General features: G+C 40.9%; 1 protein-coding gene across 4 annotated transcripts in view; it reads left to right on the top strand.

Annotated features, from left to right (window-relative positions):
- The first annotated feature begins 914 nt into the window (after window positions 1-914).
- The window catches only part of pkp1a (plakophilin 1a), a 45,269-nt gene continuing 25,202 nt past the window's right edge, over window positions 915-20,981 (top strand). The window contains exons 1-2 of one of the 4 annotated variants that reach the window (XM_084679925.1): window positions 915-2,610; window positions 4,017-4,132. In XM_084679925.1, coding sequence (XP_084536051.1) covers window positions 2,436-2,610; window positions 4,017-4,132 — 291 coding nt within the window. In that variant the 5' untranslated portion in view covers window positions 915-2,435. The other 3 variants (XM_084679927.1, XM_084679926.1, XM_084679928.1) reach the window with 3 other exon arrangements.

Below are 20,981 nucleotides of genomic sequence, written 5' to 3'. Positions count from 1 at the left end.
ATCCTAATTATTGTTCAATAATGGTCAAATCCACCTTTATTTTGTGATTTACGAATAATCTCTATTGGCTTGGGTCACGAAGGTTTGTGACTTTTAAGATATGGGTCCCCAGAAAAAACGTTTGGGAAACACTGGTCTAACTGTTGAAGGATTCAAATTGTTTGTGTCTAATCCAATATGTAATGATGGTATTCAATGACACAAATATGTGTTCTAGAAAGAGTGGTCTGGAGTCGCAGAGGTCCGATAATATCAGCTTTAATGCAGCAGTTGGAAATCAACAAGTACAGAGCTCTGGAGCTGTCTACGTTTTCCTACCCGCAACAGAGTTTGGGTTGGTTCACGAAGTCCAACTGGCTATCTGTCCCTGCCCCAGCATATATTATACAGTGCACTTGAAACAGAAATATCAAAAAGGGTTGAGCTTGTTCTCTCATGTATCAGGGAGTTTGTTCTTCCCCACGCATCCCACCTGCTCGGGTGCTGTCTCAGCCCGGATTCAAGGTTGCTTCTGAAATGGAGAGATAACAACACAAAATACAGCCTGTTTCCCACACCCTGTGTGAGACACAATGCTTTAAGCCTGAGCACAGTTCTAAGTTCATAAGACATACATTTAATAAGCACAATACATAACTTTAATACATGCATCCTTTATAAAGTCTTACGAGCATTGTTCCCGTTGCTATATAGTGCACAGTGCCCATGATGCATTTGGTGATTAAGTTGCCACACATATTAATAACTGGAATTATAGACAGTGCCATGCCCGTGATACAGCTAATGATTATAGTTCTAGAATTGTACTGTAATGTATTATAAATTCTTTACTGTCCAAGTAGTTTGCTACTTGACCACAGCTGTAGCCTTCCCCTGTCCAAAAGTAGTTTCAGCTGTTTTGTATTTTCTGTATCCTTAAAGAGACGACACCACTAGTGAGTAAGCATCCGATTTAGAGCTAACTAGTGCTATCGATAACAATGTTAGCTAGCTACTGTACAAATTAAGGCGATACGACGTCTCAATTTGGCCGACTTTGAAAACCAGTGCCAACTCAAATTGGCTAGAAATTAATATACATCAATTTTCGATATGGCTATTTCACATTGGAAACATACAAACAGTGTTGGGGGTAATGAGTTACAAAATAACAGATTACAGTAACGATATTACTATTAAAGGTAACGAAGTAAAGTAACGCATTACACTCAAAATATTGGTAACTACACTACTTTACGAGACCTCAGGAACTGCGTTACCCAAGCCATTTTTGCCAGTCCGAAAAGTTGTCTGTTTGGCGCATGCATGCTTGCCTATGTGCTTGCTTGTCTGGGAACCATTGCCACAGAGACCGATTTGAGTGATTTGAGTGATGTAGCTGCTGGTGCGTAGACATTAGACGTGTTCTACATGGGTTGACTTCATGCAGCGCCGCAGCCGGCTGCAGGCGGCTGCCTTGAAACTGAGAATGCCATTGGCTGCTTCAAGTCAGCCCGGCTGCGCTGCATGAAGTCGAATGCACCTATTGACAACCCAGTATCACATGATACTAGGTTGGCGCAGAGCCTGGGCTGGCATAGAAGGAGGGAAGCGGGGAAATGGATGAGACGGAGACAGGAGGGTTCAGCCAGTGGCGATCTTGTCATTATTTTTACTTTGTTGCTCGAAAGGACAAACATTTTACAGTAAAATGCACTCTATGTCCAGGCGAGAGGTGTCTTAAAACTGCTGTCAACTCAATGAGATTTTAAAGTGAGGAATATTTCTTTGGTCAGATAGTGTGGACAGGCTTAATATTCGTTCAAGTGAATGGCTGAGTTTTATATTCCATTTTTTTTTTACATGTTTACAATTACAATACACTATGTGGAAAGGCTAAGAGATGCCCTTTATTGAAAATGGAAAAATAAATAAAGTGATGAAAGGGCCATGATGTTTGTCTATGTATCTTTGCGGTAAATTTGGACATTTGCTTAATTTTTTTTTAAGTAAAGTAACTAGTAGTAGCAGAGCCATAGAAACATTTTCTATGGCTCTGGGTAGTAGCAGAGAATGTCTAATAAAGGCTCTGGTAGTAGGTTATAACATGGTAGGACAGTGGCCCCCTAAATTGTGAATAGGATAGCCATGTTTTAGGATATAATTTTGAATTAAGCCCTTAAACTTAATTATTTTTTTCTCATACAATTTATAACCTGTTATGTGTGTTTATGCTTTCCTCACACTTTGCACCTCCCTGTGAAATTATCTCTCACTGGGGCGCGGTCCCATGGGTGGGGCTCTTTATAGGTAAGAGAAGACATGTTAGCCTACCAGGCGGAGACCAGACTGTGTAGTAACTCAGAACGTACATTTCTACGACTGCAGAACGTGTGGGTGATTTTTTTAAATACCATTGTGTCCAACGAATTGTTGACTACCGACCAATTGGTAAGATGACGCTGGAGCCGTTGCGTTCGGCAAGGTCCATCGGTAATGTAGAGGACACGTCGCTCGCACTGCCTTCGGATAGTAAGCTTCGCTCTGGGCAACAGCGGGTGCTGGATCAAGTTCATACCATTAAGAGGAGCAAGTCGAAACAAGGGAAGAACGGATCACTCTCACCAGCAAGTAAGATAATAAGATAATAGTAAGATAACTGATAGCCTGTTGACTTTGCGCTAAGGTGCGTCATTTAAAAAACTTCAAATAGGTCCCTTAATTTTGAAAAAATTCCCTGTATTGGTTCGCCTTCTGCAGTGGGCAAAATAAAAGAAGTTATTGTATGTGTAACATAAAGAAAGACAACGTTGGAAAGCTGGACAGTATTGTTATCGTCCCAGATTGCTTGGCGCTCTTGGGATTATTCCTACAGTGCCCTGCAAATATCTAACTTAAAGTCAGGGTAAGCAAGTTGCGCGAAGCCAGCTATTTTAGTTCCCTTCAAAGCCACTCCCACAAAACTACAGTATGGAGCATTGTGGAGGGGCAGAGTGCACGCAGTTAGGTACGTACGTAGATAGATTGGTCGACAGCCCCAAACATTGGTCGTTTTTATTACAGTATTGCGACGCCCACAGATGTCGGAAGGATTTCATATTACCGTCAAACCTTTATATATATTGGTTGCTATCAAGACATTAAGTTACTTTGGCAAATATGACAAAAAGTGCATATGACTGTACAAATGAATGTGTCATGTAGACCATAAAACCTCAAATCTATGTATGAAGACTTTTGAAATGTTGCCCAGACATCCAGTTTTCTGGGGTGCATGTGCATGTGACAGACAGAAAAATAGATGGAAATAGATAAAAGTACAGTGAAAACAAAGTCGTATGCGTAGCATTACGTTGTAACCTAAAATGTGCACTTGTTGCAGAACATGACAACTCTTGCCTGAGGGACTTGCATATATTAGATTGTAGTTTGGCATGCTTGCACTTCCTCTAAGACTGGTGTAGCAGTGTGTAGTTAGGTACTTTTCTAAAATTACAATTAGTGTTAAAATAATGTATCGTGCACTCTTTCTCCCCTGCATGGTTCTGTGTTATTAGGAGCACGGTATCTGCTAAAGATGCAAGTAACCAGACAGACCAACGCCCTAGTGTGATTAAATAGAGCCCAGGTGCTTTGTGTTCTCAATGAGTCATTCCTACAGACAAGATTTATGACGGACTGATTTAGTTATTGCAGGACATGCAGATTGACAAACCAATTCCGTAAACTAAAGTGACTGCCTGTCTGTCCCATTCAATTGGAGACTGTCTGGCCTGATGGAGAGCAGACTTTAAATTTGCATCTGTGTGTGTTTGGTTGAGTGTAATTCTTACCATGACTACAGTGTCCATGTGGGTGGGACATTGGATCTGTTTATTGTGTCAACATATATTATGCCATACTTTAACTTACCTACCCAAGGCTATAAAGGGTGCCAAAATAATAGTTGAGGGATTAGGAATGGTACAAATAGTTGTTTTTCCTTATGTATTTCATAAAGCACGACCCCTCTCTCCCCTACTCTTCTTCCTCTCCAGGTCCTCAGAGTTTGTCTATGTTTGCAGAGTTTGGTTCCTTCAAGTTCTCTCCCTCAAAAGCCAATGGCACTTTCAGTAGGAGCAACTCTTCTGGAAAAGGAGCCAGCAACAAAGCGGTAAACCAAATCACCAACTATCCTTCATTCATGTTAAGCTAAAGTCATACTTTATACTTGCCAGGCCAAGTTCAGGGGCCTCATTTATCAACCGTTCGTACGCACTAAAATGTGCCTAAACCGTTCGTACGAATGAATCCACGCAAAAGTTGCGATTTATCATGCCAAGAGATTTCTTGGAAGTGTGCGTAAATCTAAAAATGGTCAATAGGCTACTATGCGTAGCTGAGTATGAACAATTCCAAGTGGTGAAACAAGGCAATTGCGTCGTGATCACGGGAACTCTATGTAGGCCTATAAGATTGAAATCAATAATGAAACCATTTTGCAGGGATTTCCATGAAATAAAATTTAAAAATCATGAAATATTGTAATGATATAGCCTAATTGAACACCATAAGGGGAGTTGTTAATATTGGCGAATTGATGTAATGTAGTGTAATGTTACAATATGCTTGTGGACCACTATAAAAGATCTAGCTGTGTTGGAAGATTTAGCACACGCCGCAGTTCGCCGAGAGCGCATTTTCAGAGACAGATATGACTTCTTTGCAGAAAGTAATGAGTGGCTCATTAGTAGATATCGTCTCCTTAAACCCATTTTAGTGGAATTATGCGAGGATCGCTCGTCTCAACTTGTCCACCTCCAGTTGCAGCTGGAGTTGCAACCTCCAGTCTCGCCTGTGTGCGGCTATGGCCTTTTTTGCACTTGATTTTTGCACCTTTTTTTATAGGCCTATCTGCCAATGAGCGCCTCTGAGAAGATACTGCGTTAACAGTAATCGCTACCTTTACCAAAGCATATTCTTTTTTTCGTTGGTCAAAACACCGCTAAGTGTTCCAAATAAAACTTTGTGGTTGCACTCAACCTCCGACACTAAACCCTCAATTTCATATTGCGAAAAATTCTTTTTCTTTTCTTTCCTTTCTTTTCTTGTTACCTTTTCATTACCAATTTCTAGTTGAACTTGTTAGCTCCCTTTTTATTGGTGGTGATTCAACTAATTTAGATAATATGGGGCGTTTCGTATTCAAATGCTTGTGTTTGTGCACTAAGAACAGGTGAGATTTATCAAGGATAATCTCCTAGAAGTGTGCATATGGCGCTCGTACGAATGATTGATAAATCGCACCTTCAACTGTTTGTGGGAATATTCCAAAACTCCAAGTAAGAACAATTTCTACGCACGCTTGATAAATGAGGCCCCAGGACTTTCCATTGAGTAACTGTGTATTGCTTTACGCCATGGTATTTCCTGTTATAATACGGGTAGATGAAATCAATCATTCTGATTGGTTAAGAGGGAGTCATGGGGTGTGCTTTATTTAAGCAATAAGCCCCAAGAGGCCGTGGTTTACGCTGATTTTAGAACAGGTAAGGGGAGTTGTTAGGCACGTCGCGAAGCGGTGTGCCGAAAACCCCCTTACCTGTTCTAAAATCAGCGTAAACCACAGACTCGCGGGGCTTATTGCTTTTCTAAAACTGTTACTACAAATATTTGATATGGTTTCATCAATAAAAACAATTAGAAACAAAATAGTTTAATAATAAACCGTCATGCTTCCGCTACTACAAAGTATAGTTCCTACATAAATCGTTGCCACGCAACAGCCAGATGGACACCTTTGCCGTCTTTTTCAATTTGAAATATTCGATGCGCAGTAATATGGAATGTTAAAGAATGTTATGAGGACAACCTGTGAGTTTATGCTGGATTTTACAACGGCATGGAAGCGATATAGCCAATCATAATCAAGGATGGGAACAACCAGTTTTAGAATGAGCAATAAAGTATTGTACGCCTGTTTACAATTACTTTAAAGGGGAGAGTTCCATATTGGTGCACACTCAAAATAACTATAAGGTTGCCGAAGAAAAAGACTGTCTACAAGTACTCGTGTTCAACAGTTTATTGATTAGCAAGCTTGACTAGCAACATTCGGTTAATTTTTGAGCAATAATATTGCACTGTCCCGTGCTATCAGTGCTAACTAGCTGGTTTAGCTACTGAAACCTTGCACGGAAGCTCAGGTCTAGCCATTAGTTGCTAACTAGATATCCACTTATTTAATTTGAGTTTCGTAGCCACGCAATTACATGACCAGAGGCCTGTTCCATAATGCGAGTTTACCGAATAAGCCAGACTTATGTCAGTTAGTCGGACTCATTTCTTGTTCATTCGGTTCCATAAAACTAGCTCAACGTAGTTCGAACTCGGTTACTATGGCAACTTAGGCTACAAAACTAGTCTGGTCAGGGTCAGACTAACTGTCAGGCTTAGCGTGACTTGGTGCTTAACCAGACATTCCTGTAACACTGACCCAACGGGAAAACGATGATTTACCACGTATATTCTCATTTCCTTATTCTCATCAGTTCAACATTGATAGAAAATCAACGTAAATAGCCTACATAGGCTACAACATTTAGCCTAATGCATTAAACAATGATGAACAATGCTTTGATAGGCTACGCACCATAGCCGTTAAATGTATGGATGTTAGTTTGTGATTTCAAATGTTTAGGCATCAGGCATAGGCCTACATCTCAATCTAAATTATCAGAGTATATTTATCATAGCAATATAATTGTTAACAGTAGGCATATCCTACAATTGCAAAACAAACCTAAATCCGCCCTCCATTTCCCCGACACAAAACCCATGTTAAAAAGTTAGCACTAGGCTACTGGATAATGTCTTAATTAATAGTAGGCTATTTATTTTAAACAATGTCAAAAAAGTCAATTTAGATTAGTTTAGAGGGTATTTTTTAATCAACAAAGGTCTACTTTCACAACGTCAATCATGGCGTGTCATTTTACTTTGATTGAAGCAGTGGATGAGGGAGCTGTCATTGTACACGATTTAAAGGGGACGTTCTTTCTGGAAGACGTCATGTGGCCGTGTGCATTGCATTTGCCGTGGTGGATTGTATGATCCATGTTTTACCTCTCGGGCTGTTAAAAAATAGGGTGCACGCGCAATTAGCTTGACTCCGTAAATCTGACTTGAATTAGTAGGACTGCGTGAGCTGAAATTGGCCTTTATGGAACCGCTTAAGCCCCGATTGAATAATTAAACTTATTCAAGTCTGGTTTAGGACTTTATGTCTAGCTTTTTTGAGCGGCCTTTATGGAATAGGCCCCTGTTCTTCTTGGCTTCCTAAAACTACGTTTTCCATGCATGCACAATTAATGGCGATATCCAAATCAACATAAGCAAACCTTAAAGATCCTGTAAAGTGGATTTAAAAACGAGTTTCAAGTTCACCACACCACAGAATAATGTGTTATTAACCACCCATCCGAATTCGAATGAAAAAAAAACACAGATAAGTATGTAAAAAATTAGGCTTTGAAATCGTAAGACAAACAGCAGTCTTCTCTGTTCGAGACTGGGGGGACGTGTCACCTGAAGCAGCTGAAGCTCGGCCCCCTCGCTGGAATGAGCCGCCTCTCAAGTAAGCTACCTACAACCCAGATAATGGACGCTACGTCAAGCCGAACAAAACAGTATAGAATTAGAATGTATTTGTTCAATGAGTGAAACATACAGATGCATAAAAATGAAAAATTCCCCTGAGCTGTAACACAGGAGTAAACATTTACAGCAGAGACAGCAGACAGTGAGCTCTCTAACTACTTCTAGCACATTAGCTACCATTTCACCAAAATACCATAATTCTACACTGAGTAGCCTAATCAAGTTAGCGGTTTGCACTCATTATAGCAGAGATACATCTGGAAAAGTTATCTAGTATAATTAAAACAAGCACACAGAACTGAGTTATGAACTGCTGATGGTCCAGGTGCGAACGGAGTATGAACAGCTCGGTACGGCTCCGGGCTGCAAGAGAAGCCGTGTGTTAGTGAACCCCGTCTGTCTCTGGTCCATGTTACAACTGTCCACCGTAAAATGGTCAGTGGCGCAGAGGCGGCTGTTGGAGTTTATCTGAAGCTTTCCATGAGCGTGGTTCTTCACAAAATATATCCACCTATTTTTCCTTTCATTATCAACAGGGAACTTAAATGGCGTTGCAGCGCAGCTGGAGTTCTTGCTTTCAGGGAAGATGCAGTTGTGGGTGGTGAGAGACATCCTGAAGCTAGCTAGCTAGCTGATGTAAGCTACAATTACAGTACAGCAGGAGGAGCCATTCAGTGATCTGACGTAGATGGGGCGAAATGACGTAGATAGGGCATTTTTTGGCACTTACTATCGAAACAACGTTGTAATCATAACCTAACTAAAGATCAAACCACCAAACGTATAATAGGTAAAAATGTCCTGCTTACAGCCAGGATAAATGTTATGAAGGCTATCCTGCACATTAGGTTTATGTGATATATAAATGAAAAAATACAATTTTTATTAGTAATAATATTTATTTGTTTAAAAAAAAGAAAAAAAAACATTCACTCCTCTATTTGGCGTCCAGCCCCACTGTCTGGGGCATAGCAAAGTCATTTTTGAGTGGCCTGGGCAAATGCAAATTCTGATATTCCTGCCCCCAGTTAGATCATCTAAAACAGAAAACATACAAACACAAAGTTATAACTTTCAGTTTGTAATTTTTATGCTGATGAATATATTCTCTGTGTAATCAAGTCTGCTGTCAAACTTTCCAACGTTCCACCCCATTACAGTTGCGACCGTTTCTTACGTTAATTTGTTAAAGATTTGCCACAGCAACTAAGAAAAGTAGCCTCCTACATTGATATATCTAAACACTATCTCAAACTAACAACGTATCTTATCATAATTGTATTGTGCAGCGTCAAACTTGACATTTCTCTATTGAAAGTGGCTGGGCTGTCGATCACGCCGGTAGACTAGCCTAGCTCTACGTTAGCACAGTCTCTCTACCAAATTGAGAAAAGGATGATTCCCGACATATAACCATTGGATTTTTTAGCCGGAATGTTTTGAGCATGGTATGTGTACTATTAAAGTACAATGTTTTGTCATAACGTTTTTTTTTTATATCCACATTTCTGACGAGGGACTAGAAATAGTTCTAGCCATTAGCACTAGCTAGCTACAGTAGCCTACCAGTACAGAGTTGGTAAATTGGCTATACACATTCAAGAATACAATATTGATGGAAACTTGATTATGACTGAATTTAATATAGACAATGAAAAATAAACGAAAGTCTGGGAAAGTCTATTCAGGGGTCCTGGAGAGGAGGGTCCGCCGGATTGTCGAACCTCAGATTCAGGAGGAGCAATGTGGTTTTCGTCCTGGCCGTGGAACAGTCGACCAGGTCTATACCCTCCGCGGAGTCCTGGAGGGTACATGGGAGTTCGCCCAACCAGTCTACACATGTTTTGTGGATTTGGAAAAGGCGTTCGACCGTGTCCCTCGGGGGCTCATGTGGGGGGTGCTCCGAGAGTACGGGGTACCGGATTCCCTGATCGGGGCTGTCCGGTCCCTGTACGACCGGTGCCAGAGTTTGGTCCGCATTGCCGGTAGTAAGTCGAACTTGTTTCCGGTGAGGGTTGGACTCCGCCAGGGCTGCCCTATGTCACCGATTCTGTTCATTACCTATATGGACAGGATTTCTAGGCGCAGCCAGGGTGTGGAGGGGGTCCGGTTTGGTGACCTCAGGATCGGGTCGCTGCTTTTTGCAGATGATGTGGTCCTGTTGGCTTCATCGGGCCGTGACCTTCAGCTCTCACTGGAGCGGTTCGCAACCGAATGTGAAGCGGCTGGGATGCGAATCAGCACCTCCAAATCTGAGGCCATGGTTATCGACCGGAAAAGGGTGGAGTGCCATCTCCGGGTCGGGGAGGAGATCCTGAACCAAGTGGAGGAGTTCAAGTATCTCGGGGTCTTGTTCACGAGTGAGGGAAGAATGGAGCGCGAGGTTGACAGGCGGATCGGTGCGGCGTCCGCAGTGATGCGGGCTCTGCATCGGTCCGTCGTGGTGAAGAAGGAGCTGAGTCGAAAGGCGAAGCCCTCTATTTACCAGTCGATCTACGTTCCTACCCTCACCTATGGTCACGAACTATGGGTAGTGACCGAAAGAACGAGATCGCGAATACAAGCGGCCGAAATGAGCTTTCTCCGCAGGGTGTCCGGGCTCTCCCTTAGAGATAGGGTGAGAAGCTCGGTCATCCGGAAGGGGCTCAGAGTAGAACCGCTGCTCCTCCGCGTCGAGAGGAGCCAGCTGAGGTGGCTCGGGCATCTGATTAGGATGCCTCCTGGACGCCTCCCTGGTGAGGTGTTCCGGGCACGTCCCACTGGGAAGAGGCCCCGGGGAAGACCCAGGACACGCTGGAGGGACTATGTCACTCGGCTGGCCTGGGAACGCCTCGGGGTCCCCCAGGAAGAGGTGGTGGAAGTGGCCGGGGAGAGGGAAGCCTGGGCCTCCCTGCTTAGGTCGTTGCCCCCGCGACCCGATCCCCGGACAAGCGGCAGATGACGATGACGACGACGAAAATAAACGATAAACGTCTGCGAATATTACATTTGGTACAATTTAACATTAGATCAATATTCTGCTTACCTGATGTGGATCCAAAAATGAGAAGAACAAGTTCATCTGATGTTGATTTACCAAACCATGGTCTCCCGGTCAACTAATAACTCAATGACTTTTCGATCATATTTCCCGGTCAACTATAACTCAATGACTTTTAGATCATATTTCCTAGTCAACTATAACTCAATGACCTTTCGATCATATTTCCCGGTCAACTATAGGCTAATTCAATGACTTTTCAATCATTGTTCCCGGTCAACTAGCTCTTTAATCAGGTTTTCATTTACCAGTCAACTATAATTCAATGACTTTTTAACAATGTGTCTGTTACCCGGTCAACTACAAATCGATGTTTAATCAATTAATCAGGACAACTATAAATCAATGTTGTTCCAATGTAGGCCTACCCTATTTTTCATCGATATTGCCATAGTGATTCAACGTTTATTTAGCATTGAGATTTCAATCTCAACCATTCTGATGATTTAGATAGAAAATCAATATTAATTCAATGTCGCCTTGCTATCTGGGTGTTCTTCAGCCTGACGTTGTCATACTCATAATTCTAGTCAGAATATGAGTCTGAAAACTCTCCGTTGGGCTGTGACTATGGGGCGTGTTTCAACCGAACTCGTAAAACAAATGCCTCTTCGCTCAGTTGGATAGACCTACAACCAATCAGAGCAACGTAATATGTTGTTTGTTGAAAACAAATTCAACCCAAGGGCTCTTTTGTGACGTTGTTGATTACGTTACTGCAAAACATGGAATTTACTTTACCGGATTTTTAACAACAGCCTAATGTTTGTCTATCAAGTCCCAAGTCACTCGTACTGTAACTATAGTTTACAGCATATGTAGCTAGCTAGCATATACCCAGTGCCTATGAAACATTTATGATTGATTTAGAATGTTTAGGCCTAATGTTTAAATTAAATATTATTTTATTGAAAGTGTCCTATTGTCATTGTTGTTATTTTAAAGGCAACTTTTATAAAATGAGCAATGTGAATGAATGAGATGGTGCAAGATTTAGCTAGGCTAACAAACGTGAAGTTCACGATGCTGTTTGGCCATTGCATAGCAACAACCACAAGTACGGGACTATTTTCTCTCAGCTATTGAAATGCGATACACAACGTTTGTTGGCTATAACTATTTTTTGCTGAAAGGCAGCTTACTATTTAAAATGTCGCTGGTAACCGTATTATGAAAGCAACAAGGTACTCGAGCATGGGCGTATCTAGCCCTATTTTGGGGCCCAAGCTCAAAAGTTTCATTAGCCCCCCCAATTTTTTTGATAAAAACCTTTAAAAAAATATTTCATATTTCAATAAAAAATGTGTTAATTTCTTTTCATAAATCCCACTAGAAGACACTATTTAAAAGGATATTTTCAAAAATGTCTTCTGGGGGAACATGCCCCCAGACCCCCCTAGTTTTGCTGGGTCACAGGAAAAATAATAGGTTTTATCTAGGGGCTTAGCCCCCACCAAAAGAGGGAACCTAGATTCGCCCCTGTACTCGAGGCAGTACTTATCGTCAAGAAAGTACGTGTTCCAGGGTTTGTCTAACAACACCCTGGAACACGTAGGCCTACTTTATTGATGATAAAGTACTGCCTCTCGTACCTTATTGCTTAAATATATCTCAGTGTTTCCCACACATGGACTAATTTGTGGCGGTGCGCCACAGAATCAACACCAGCCGCCACATATTGCGTTTTGTAAAAAAATAAAAATAAACACAATCTAGGCTAAAACACGCAGCGTATTTGTTCAGCTGCATTTCCTTTCCCTGCTCTCCCTCCGTCTCTGTGTCACTCACGTGTCTCTCTCACATACACACACAGTCACAACGTCAGCATACGTTAGCAACGATGCATACATCCGCCGTTCTAGTAAGACAGACAGCTATATCAGCGAGCCTTTTTTGGGGGGTATTTCACACTGTTCCTTAAGGTCTCCAAATAGGGTATGTAACATTGGTTGGGTTGAAAATGGCCCGGGTGCTGTTCTATGCCCACTGACAGATCCTCTGAAATGTTCCCGGGAAAAAACACTTTTCTCCTTTTATGGTATGCTCATTAATATTTAGATGAGCTGCACGCTGATTGGTTGGTTTTCAACGAGTGAAGCTGGGGAGCAAAAACGCAACACGGCTAACAGCAGCACTCGCTGAAACACCGAAGTTGGAGACTTGAAATAAAAACGTGCAAATAAATCTATTGTGTCTACACAACACTGTTTTCAACAGATTGACTATATATCATTTGAAATGATAACATTACTTGTTTCCACTTCTGTTGTTGAAGCAAACTGGATTGACTTAGGTGGGTAGAAAGTTAGGCTACAGCTTAGCAACCAAACCATATCGTGATTCTACTCGGCCTCAGTTAGCTAGCTAGCTCTAGATATCTTGCTCAAAAATAACATGACAAAGAACTGGACAAACATGCATCTTGAATTGTAGATTTACATGACACAGGTTATTTATTTGAAAGAAACACAGTCAGGAACATTAATCAACGTTAGCCCCATTGCCAATAAACTAGGCTAAATGATCACACATTCAACCTATGCTCTTGTGTTAGCAAGCTCAATTTGTTTACATGCCTACAGTCTAGGTGTTACTACTATTAACAGTTACTAGCAATGCTAACGTATCCTGTATCTAGCACTTGCCTTTCTCCAGTTCTTTCAAATAGATTAACTATACAGGCGTTAGCAATAAGCCAGACTGCTGTTCGTTTTCTGGCTATTTTTCAGAAGCTTCCCTTCTAATGCCGACTACAGCTAGTCTAGCTAGAGTCATTTGATGTGTGTAGAAAAACGTTTTTAGCATTCTACCTGGTATGCTATATACAGGAAATGTTAGCATTGCTAATAACTGTTAGCACAACATCATACTGTCCTTATAGCTTGCGGTTGCAATGGGCATACAGTCGGAACAGCACCTCTTTCCAGGTTCAGCTTCCTAGCAAATCCTGCTTGAAATTGTCCAAGGTCTTGGGTGAAATGTTCAGAGCAAATGAATAATTGAGTGTCGAACTTCGCCGGGATCTTCTCATAGACAACAGCAGCCATGCCTGTTGAATGTTTAGCTCCTTTGGAAGACTGTGAGTGTTAGCCTTCCCTGTACAGCCTGGAACACAGCATTTACGACCGTGGTCCATTTTCAATATCCTTGTTATAATTCAAAACGTTCTTCTTTGTAATTCCTTATAAGTAGCCTACACAGAGCAGCGCGCAGCTAAACTAGTATCGGAGATAGATGCTACCTCGGGCTGGCCTTAGTACCATAACTAAAGGTCTAGGAAAGTTGAGGCTACTTTTTGCTAGGTACCTATGGACATGTCTTTCTGATTGACAAGTGGGTTCCCCTTCGTTCTTTTGGTGAGCCGTCTCAGGAGCCCAAGCTACTTACCCGGCATCATGGAGCCGACCAGTTAAATACTTATTGTGAGAATGCTGTTAAGCATTGTTTTTCTGTTTCTGTATATTATTATTATTGTGAGAATGCTGTTAAGCATTCTCACTATTGCTTTTCAACTTCTCAGTTCTTCCGCCGTTGGTTGGCCTTTAACTAGTCCTGCATACTTTCACCGATTCATACAATTTTTATATCAAAACGTTCAGCTCCTTCAGGAGATGATGGCTATGACTTTTGGTATTTCTCACTTTTATACTTTAAAGAATTAAGGTTTTTGTGCAAATAAAACATTTAGCTCATTTAGCTTGATTTTTATGATTGACAGCCACTCCGCTGGCTGCTCTTTTTCTGGTATTCAACTAAATTGTCAAACTAATTCCTCTGACGTTCATATAGTTTAACTTACAGAAACAAGATATACCTTAAAATGTACGAAAACGTGTCCTCTTTCAGCCAATGTAACTACTAAAGAGCTCACATTTACAGATTTTCAGCTTTGAGCCTTGAAGCGAGAGCAGCCTTTCAAATTCTCTCACTAACTTCAATGGAGAGGTGGGTAAAATTCGTCAGAGAATTTCGAAAGTAGACGTGTTTTTAAACTGCCGGTAGAGTCGTATTTCTGACCGCACAGACATATAAAGGACATGTCTGGTTTCAGGAGAGTCTTGGGTCTCGGAAAATATCCTAATTTTCTGGATTGGACGTATAGTTTTGCGTATAGGTTAACTTGTTTGAGGTGTGGATTCCAGCTAAATTTGTGATTCTTTGCCCGGCTTGTTAGCGATCACAGCTGCGCCATCACCGTGGCAACCAAACAGACACGCACCATGAAAGCAGAATTGGGTGACGTTTTGGAATCTGCCAAAAGAGTTGTATTTCTGACCGCACAGACACATAAAGGATATCAATGGTTTCGGCAGTCTTGGGTCTCAGAATATATCCTTATTTTTTGGATTGGACGTACAGTTTTGCGTCTAGGTTAACTTTTTTGAGGTGTGGATGCTAGGTAAATGTTTGTTTTTCTCTTTTAATCGAGCTAGCGCGATATGGCTCTCCATTCGCCTCTTACAAGGTATGTACATTGATCTTAAAGTGTACATAATCCAGCTATATCATTTTTATTTTAGCAAGTTCTAGAGAAATATGCAAAAATCGAGGCGCGACTGTCATAGCTGACCGTCACGAACAGCCAAATCAGGGCTGGGGTAGTTTAGCTAAGTGTTTGCTTCAGCTGGCGTTACTGTAATCCTACGAACAAACACTTAGTAACTGGAAAGCTTTTACTTTTAATTGACGATATTGAACACAGATGTAAAGTAACTTGTCTTTACTCTAAATATCTTCTCCGTTTACAATTTGAAGTTGTACATCAAGCTTATGTAGGAAATCTTCCATTGCATCTTCTAGCTTCACGCCTTCGGTTATTATTCAAGTTTACGGTGTTAAAACATACCACTTTGACACACTTGAAAGAACTGATCCGCTGGTTAGATGTAGCATGATCTTATTATTTACGTATAAAAAACTCACCAGGGACAACGACAACATCGGCAACCCTGCACTATGAATTATCATTTTGATTTCATCTTAAATTAAGTGTCTGAACAGGACTGGGTGTGCAGGCACGCATGATTAGTTTCTCCTCCGTCTTGAACCTGAAACCTAGATTCTAGGTTAGAAATGTTGCCAGTCTGTTACCAATGACCAACGGTTGCTACGTTTTTCCAGCAAGTTCAAGTCATTCCAGTGTTGTCCTTTTACCTTCCAATTTGTTCACCCAGACTTCAGCAACTGGTTTTCTGCTCAATTTTCACATTTTCCTGCATCTCATCTTTCTGAATTTCTCCCCTTTTTCTTTTCTTCCTTTTTCTGCTTTCATCTTGCACCAGGTCCTTTCAAAAATACCTTTTACAGCGGTACCTTCTAACTGCCAGTACTTTTGCATTTTCCTTATCTTTTCTGTATTTCTGCCGTCATCTTGCTGTGCAGGTCCTTTCTAACATACATTTCAGGACTTTTGAAACTCCAGCAAATATATTTTTGCTAAATGTTCACATTTTTATGCATTGTTTCTCTTCTTTCTGATTTTTTTCACTTTGTTTAGCATTTTTCTTCTCTTTTCTGTAGTTTTATGCCTTCGTCCGGCTCCAGCCCCTATTTAAAATACCTTTCGGTCGCTTTGAAGCTTCAGCTTATAACTTTCTGAACATTTTCACAATTTTCAGCTTTTTTAGCATGGTCAGCTATCCCCATTCAGGTTTTCAGCATTCTCACTGCTGTTTCGCAGGAACAGCCTTTTCTAGTTATATCAACTTCTTAGTTCTTCCGCCATTTTTTTAGCCTTTAACTAGTCCTGCATACTTTCACCGATTCCTACAATTTTGGTATCAAAACGTTCAGCTCCTTCAGGAGATGATGGCTATGACTTGTGGTATTTCTCACTTTTATACTTTTTAAAGAATTAAGGTTTTTGTGCAAATTATTCTCCCATTAAAAGTAATGGTAAATCCTTTCAAATCATTAAAAAGCTTCCTCCTCTTTCAAACTTAACTAGTTCAGCATACTTTCAGCTAGAGACACCATTGAAACTTCAAAATGTTCACAAGACATTCAGCTATTCCCAAAAGATTCAGCTTTTTCAAATATTCAGCCAATTTTGAATCGTGACAGTTTTAAATACATGAAAAATGTAGCTCCTTCTTGATTTTTATGGTTGAGCAGCCAGCAGAGTGGCACACTCAGCTGGCTGCTCTTTTTTCTGATATTCAACTAAAGTGTCAAACAAATTCCTCTGACGTTCATATAGTTTAACTTACAGAAAAAAGTTATACCTTAAAATGTAGGATAACTTGTCCTCTTTCAGCCAATGTAACTCCTAAAGAGCTCACATTTACAGATTTTCAGCTTTCAGCCTTGAAGCAAGAGCAGCCTTTCAAATTCTCTCAATAACTTCAATGGAGAGGTGGGTAAAATTTGTCAGAGAATTTCGAAAGTAGACGTGTTTTTAAACTGCCGGTAGAGTCGTATTTCTGACCGCACAGACATATAAAGGACATGTCTGGTTTCGGGAGAGTCTTGGGTCTCGGAAAATATCCTCATTTTTTGGATTGGACGTATAGTTTTGCGTCTAGGTTAACTTGTTTGAGGTGTGGAATCCAGCTAAATTCGTGATTCTCTGCCCAGCTCGTTAGTGAGCACAGCTGCTCCATTGCCGTGGCAACCAAACAAACACACACCAGGAAACCAAAAGGAACACGTTTTCAAGACTGCAGGTAGAGTCTATTTCTGACTGTACAGACATTTAAAGAATATCTCTGGTTTCGGCAGAGTCTTGGGTCTCGGAAAATATCCTAATTTTTTGGATTGGATGTACAGTTTTGCGTCTAGGTTAACTTGTTTGAGGTGTGGATTCTAGCTAAATGTGTCATTCTCTCTGCCCAGCTCGTTAGCGAGTACAGCTGCTCCATTGCAGTGGCAACCAAACAGACACGCACCATGAAAGCAGAATTGGGTAACGTTTTGGAAACTGCAAAAGAGTTGTATTTCTGACCGCACAGACACATAACGGATATCAATGGTTTCGGCAGAGTCTTGGGTCTCGGAAAATATCAATTTTTTTGGATTGGACGTGTAGTTTTGCGTCTAGTTTAACTTGTTTGAGGTATGGATGCTAGGCAAATTTCTGTTATTCTCGACGAACCAATAAAGTCCATCATTCATCAAACCCGATTACTAGCAATTATCGGTTCATGCCAATAATACAATTACTCCGTTTACATGTGTAATTAGTTATGCGATTACTCAATAAACACTTCTACATGATTCTTTTTTATTAATCGTTGTATGCTTCACGGACGAAACTTGCACCATCATCCTTCTGCAACAAAGTGTCGCCGTGTCTTCTTGTATCGGCCCTACTGCTGTATGTTTGAATCGTACTAAGAAAGCCGAGTAAATGCACTCAATGGTAGGCTACATCTGCTACTGCTATTACTATCTCAACTATATTTTCAGCTGTTAAAACGATAATATTCTTGTTATGACTAGCTAGCCTACTTCTTTGTTTAACAGTTCAGCTTTCAGCTTCTCCCTCATTGTAGGCATTGTAGCTCTTAGCTTTGTTAGATCATGCAGTTCAGCTTCCACACTGCCTCTTTTGTGTGACTCACACATTTTTGAAATTCATTTCAGCTTTCAGCTTGCTGGTATTTTCTCATTTCTGTATTTTCAGCAACAACAAAAAAATATATATATAAAAAAACAAACGTTCAGCTCCTTCAGGAGATGTGTGTGCTGTGTTTTGGTATTTCTCCCTTTTATACTTACCCCTTTTGGATCCTGTTAAATGTGCCCAAAAACGCCTAAACAGCATACCCAAACTAAATTGACTGCTGTTCTTGAACCATTTGGAGTACATGCATGTAAATGGACTCTTTTGAAAGCTGACACTCTGAAGTTATGTTCCTTGTTGTCAGGACCCCTGTCAGTCCTACTGGTGTTGAGTCATAGAAGCTTGAACACAAGGAAAGTGAAAGTTTCTATTTCCGCCTAGATTTTGTGTTGAAAACAGAGGCCTGAAGAGGCCTAGAGGTGGTAGGTATTAGCTGGAAGACAGCATTGGACCACAGGTTGAAGACTTACCCAATTCAGATCAAAAGTCAAACATAATACCACAATATATTCATATTTGACACATGTTTTTATAAGAGTACATCCATGCGTTTTCTAAAAAGGGCCTTTTGGAGAGTCCAGAAAACCCTTGTAACCAAGGTCAAATTCTTAGGATAAAAAGGTATAATTGTTATCTCTAATGAAAGGTGGTACTTAGAACTATCATAAATAACAGCTAAATCCCTCATTAATATTACTGAAACACAAAAACTGAAGCATGAACACATTGGAGTGCTTTATCTGATTCCCAGGATTGGCGCACAAAGAACACTGACATATTGCGCAATCGACTTTTATTTTGAAGGCTCCACAAACCCTGGCATATGGGGTATCGCCATTTACAGCCAGCGCTAAGCTACAAGGATACCTAGGTCATTTCAGTGCCATTGTAAGCCAGTTAGAAAAAATCGTGTAGAGGGGGCGGGGGGGGGGGGGGGGGCATGGGGGGGGCAGGACGCACAGACCTGGTTGGCTTTAGAGGTCTGTCACCGGGGCATGGAAGCTCCTATTGGCTCGACCAAGGTGTCTATCAAGAGGTCAGAGTGTAGCGGCCATTTTAAAACTATCATTGGGGTTCTAGTGTACTCACATGAATAGCTTTGAGCAATTACTTGTGACACAAATCAAAAAAAAAAAATGACGACGGAACAATGAAGCAACAAGATCGTGGCTATGTGTGGATATAATTCATTGTTTGGACAACTACTCGACATGGTTTGATACTTTGGACCCTTGGGAATGTAAGCAGATGAGGTTTTGATGAGTTGTGTGCATACCTGGAACATTCCTAAGTCATCGTAGGTAAGTACAACTTTTTTCTCTGGCATTGTTGAATGAACGGTCACCGGACAAAGACGTTGATTGTACTTTCTGTTGCGAGTTGAGCTTGAATTGGTTTATTTCAATGGAAGCACAAGAATCGTAGCTTTCCAACGATGTATAACATGTGTACTAGTCGAAAAAAAAAAAAATTGGGAATTGAGTGCGTTCTCACTGAGGGAGGGGGCGCAGTGTTTCTGGCTCGCCGGCGAGCCAAGGAACGAGAACAGGTTAAAAAAATGTTAAGGTTTTTGTGCAAATTATTCTCCCTTTAAAAGTAATGGTAAATCCTTTCAAATCATTAAAAAAGCTTCCTCTTTCAAACTTAACTTCTTCAGCATACTTTCAGTCCTCCTCTTTCAAACGTAACTACTTCAGCATACTTTCAGATAGAGACACCATTCAACCTTTAAAATGTTCACAAGACATTCAGCTTATAACTTTCTACTACATTTTCATTATTTTCAGCTTTTTTAGCATGGTCAGCTATCTCCATTCAGGTTTTCAGCATTCTCACTGCTGTTTCGCAGGAACAGCCTTTTCTAGTTTAGCATTAGCGTTGCTACCTGCATATGCAGAAATTGTTTGTTTGTTGTTGATTTTGTGAAGGTGTGAATCATTTTGGATTAATATGTTATATAATAAAGTTCTGTGTTATGAATTATTAACGAATACATTATTTTGAACTCCCCCCCCTGACATGAAACAATCCCCGCCCCCTGCCACAAATTGCTTTATAATTTGTGGGAAACTATCTATTTGTGTTCTTTATGTCACCAGTCATGTTTAAAAAAATAATGAATACACCTTTGAAAATGCTTGTCAGGATGGGAAGGGTAAAAGTCAACTGTTGTGATAGTGGTAGCTTTGTGTATCCGAGACCTACATCTGGCTCGAGTGAATCAAGCATGAAATGCATGACATGTTTTCATATAGGTCTCTTGGAGCAGCACCCTAGTCAGGGCTCCAGACTGCGACCAAATGGTCGCATTTTGCGATCAGTTTTTGAGACAGTGCGAGCATTTTTTACAAGCACTCACGCATGTGCAACCTACAAATTTTGAATTCATTGGGTGTGCACAATGTCAGCACACGTTAGCAACGACGCATACATACGACGTTCTAGTAAGACAGCTATATCAGCTTTCCTTCTGCATTCGTACCATAGCTTAAAGTCTAGGAAAGTTGAGGCTATTTTTCGCTAGGTACCTATAAACCTAGCAAAAAGTATTGGAAAGTTTAGGATATTTTTCGCTAGGTTCCTACGAACATGTCTTAATTTGCCAGACAAGTGGGTGTCCCTTCGTTCTTTTGGTGAGCAGTTTCATGAGTCCTTCTTACCCGGCGTCATGGAGCCTAGCAGCTAAATACTTATTTAGCACTAGCGTTGCTACTGTATCCCTGTCTGTGTTTGAGCTGTTGCGCTGTTATACTCGGCAAG

The sequence above is a fragment of the Hypomesus nipponensis genome, chromosome 18, assembly GCF_054491055.1.
Source record: "Hypomesus nipponensis isolate SF chromosome 18, ASM5449105v1, whole genome shotgun sequence".
Taxonomy (NCBI): Eukaryota; Metazoa; Chordata; class Actinopteri; order Osmeriformes; family Osmeridae; genus Hypomesus; species Hypomesus nipponensis.
Note: the sequence above shows the minus strand (reverse complement) of the source record. Positions and strands in the feature narration are given on the sequence as shown.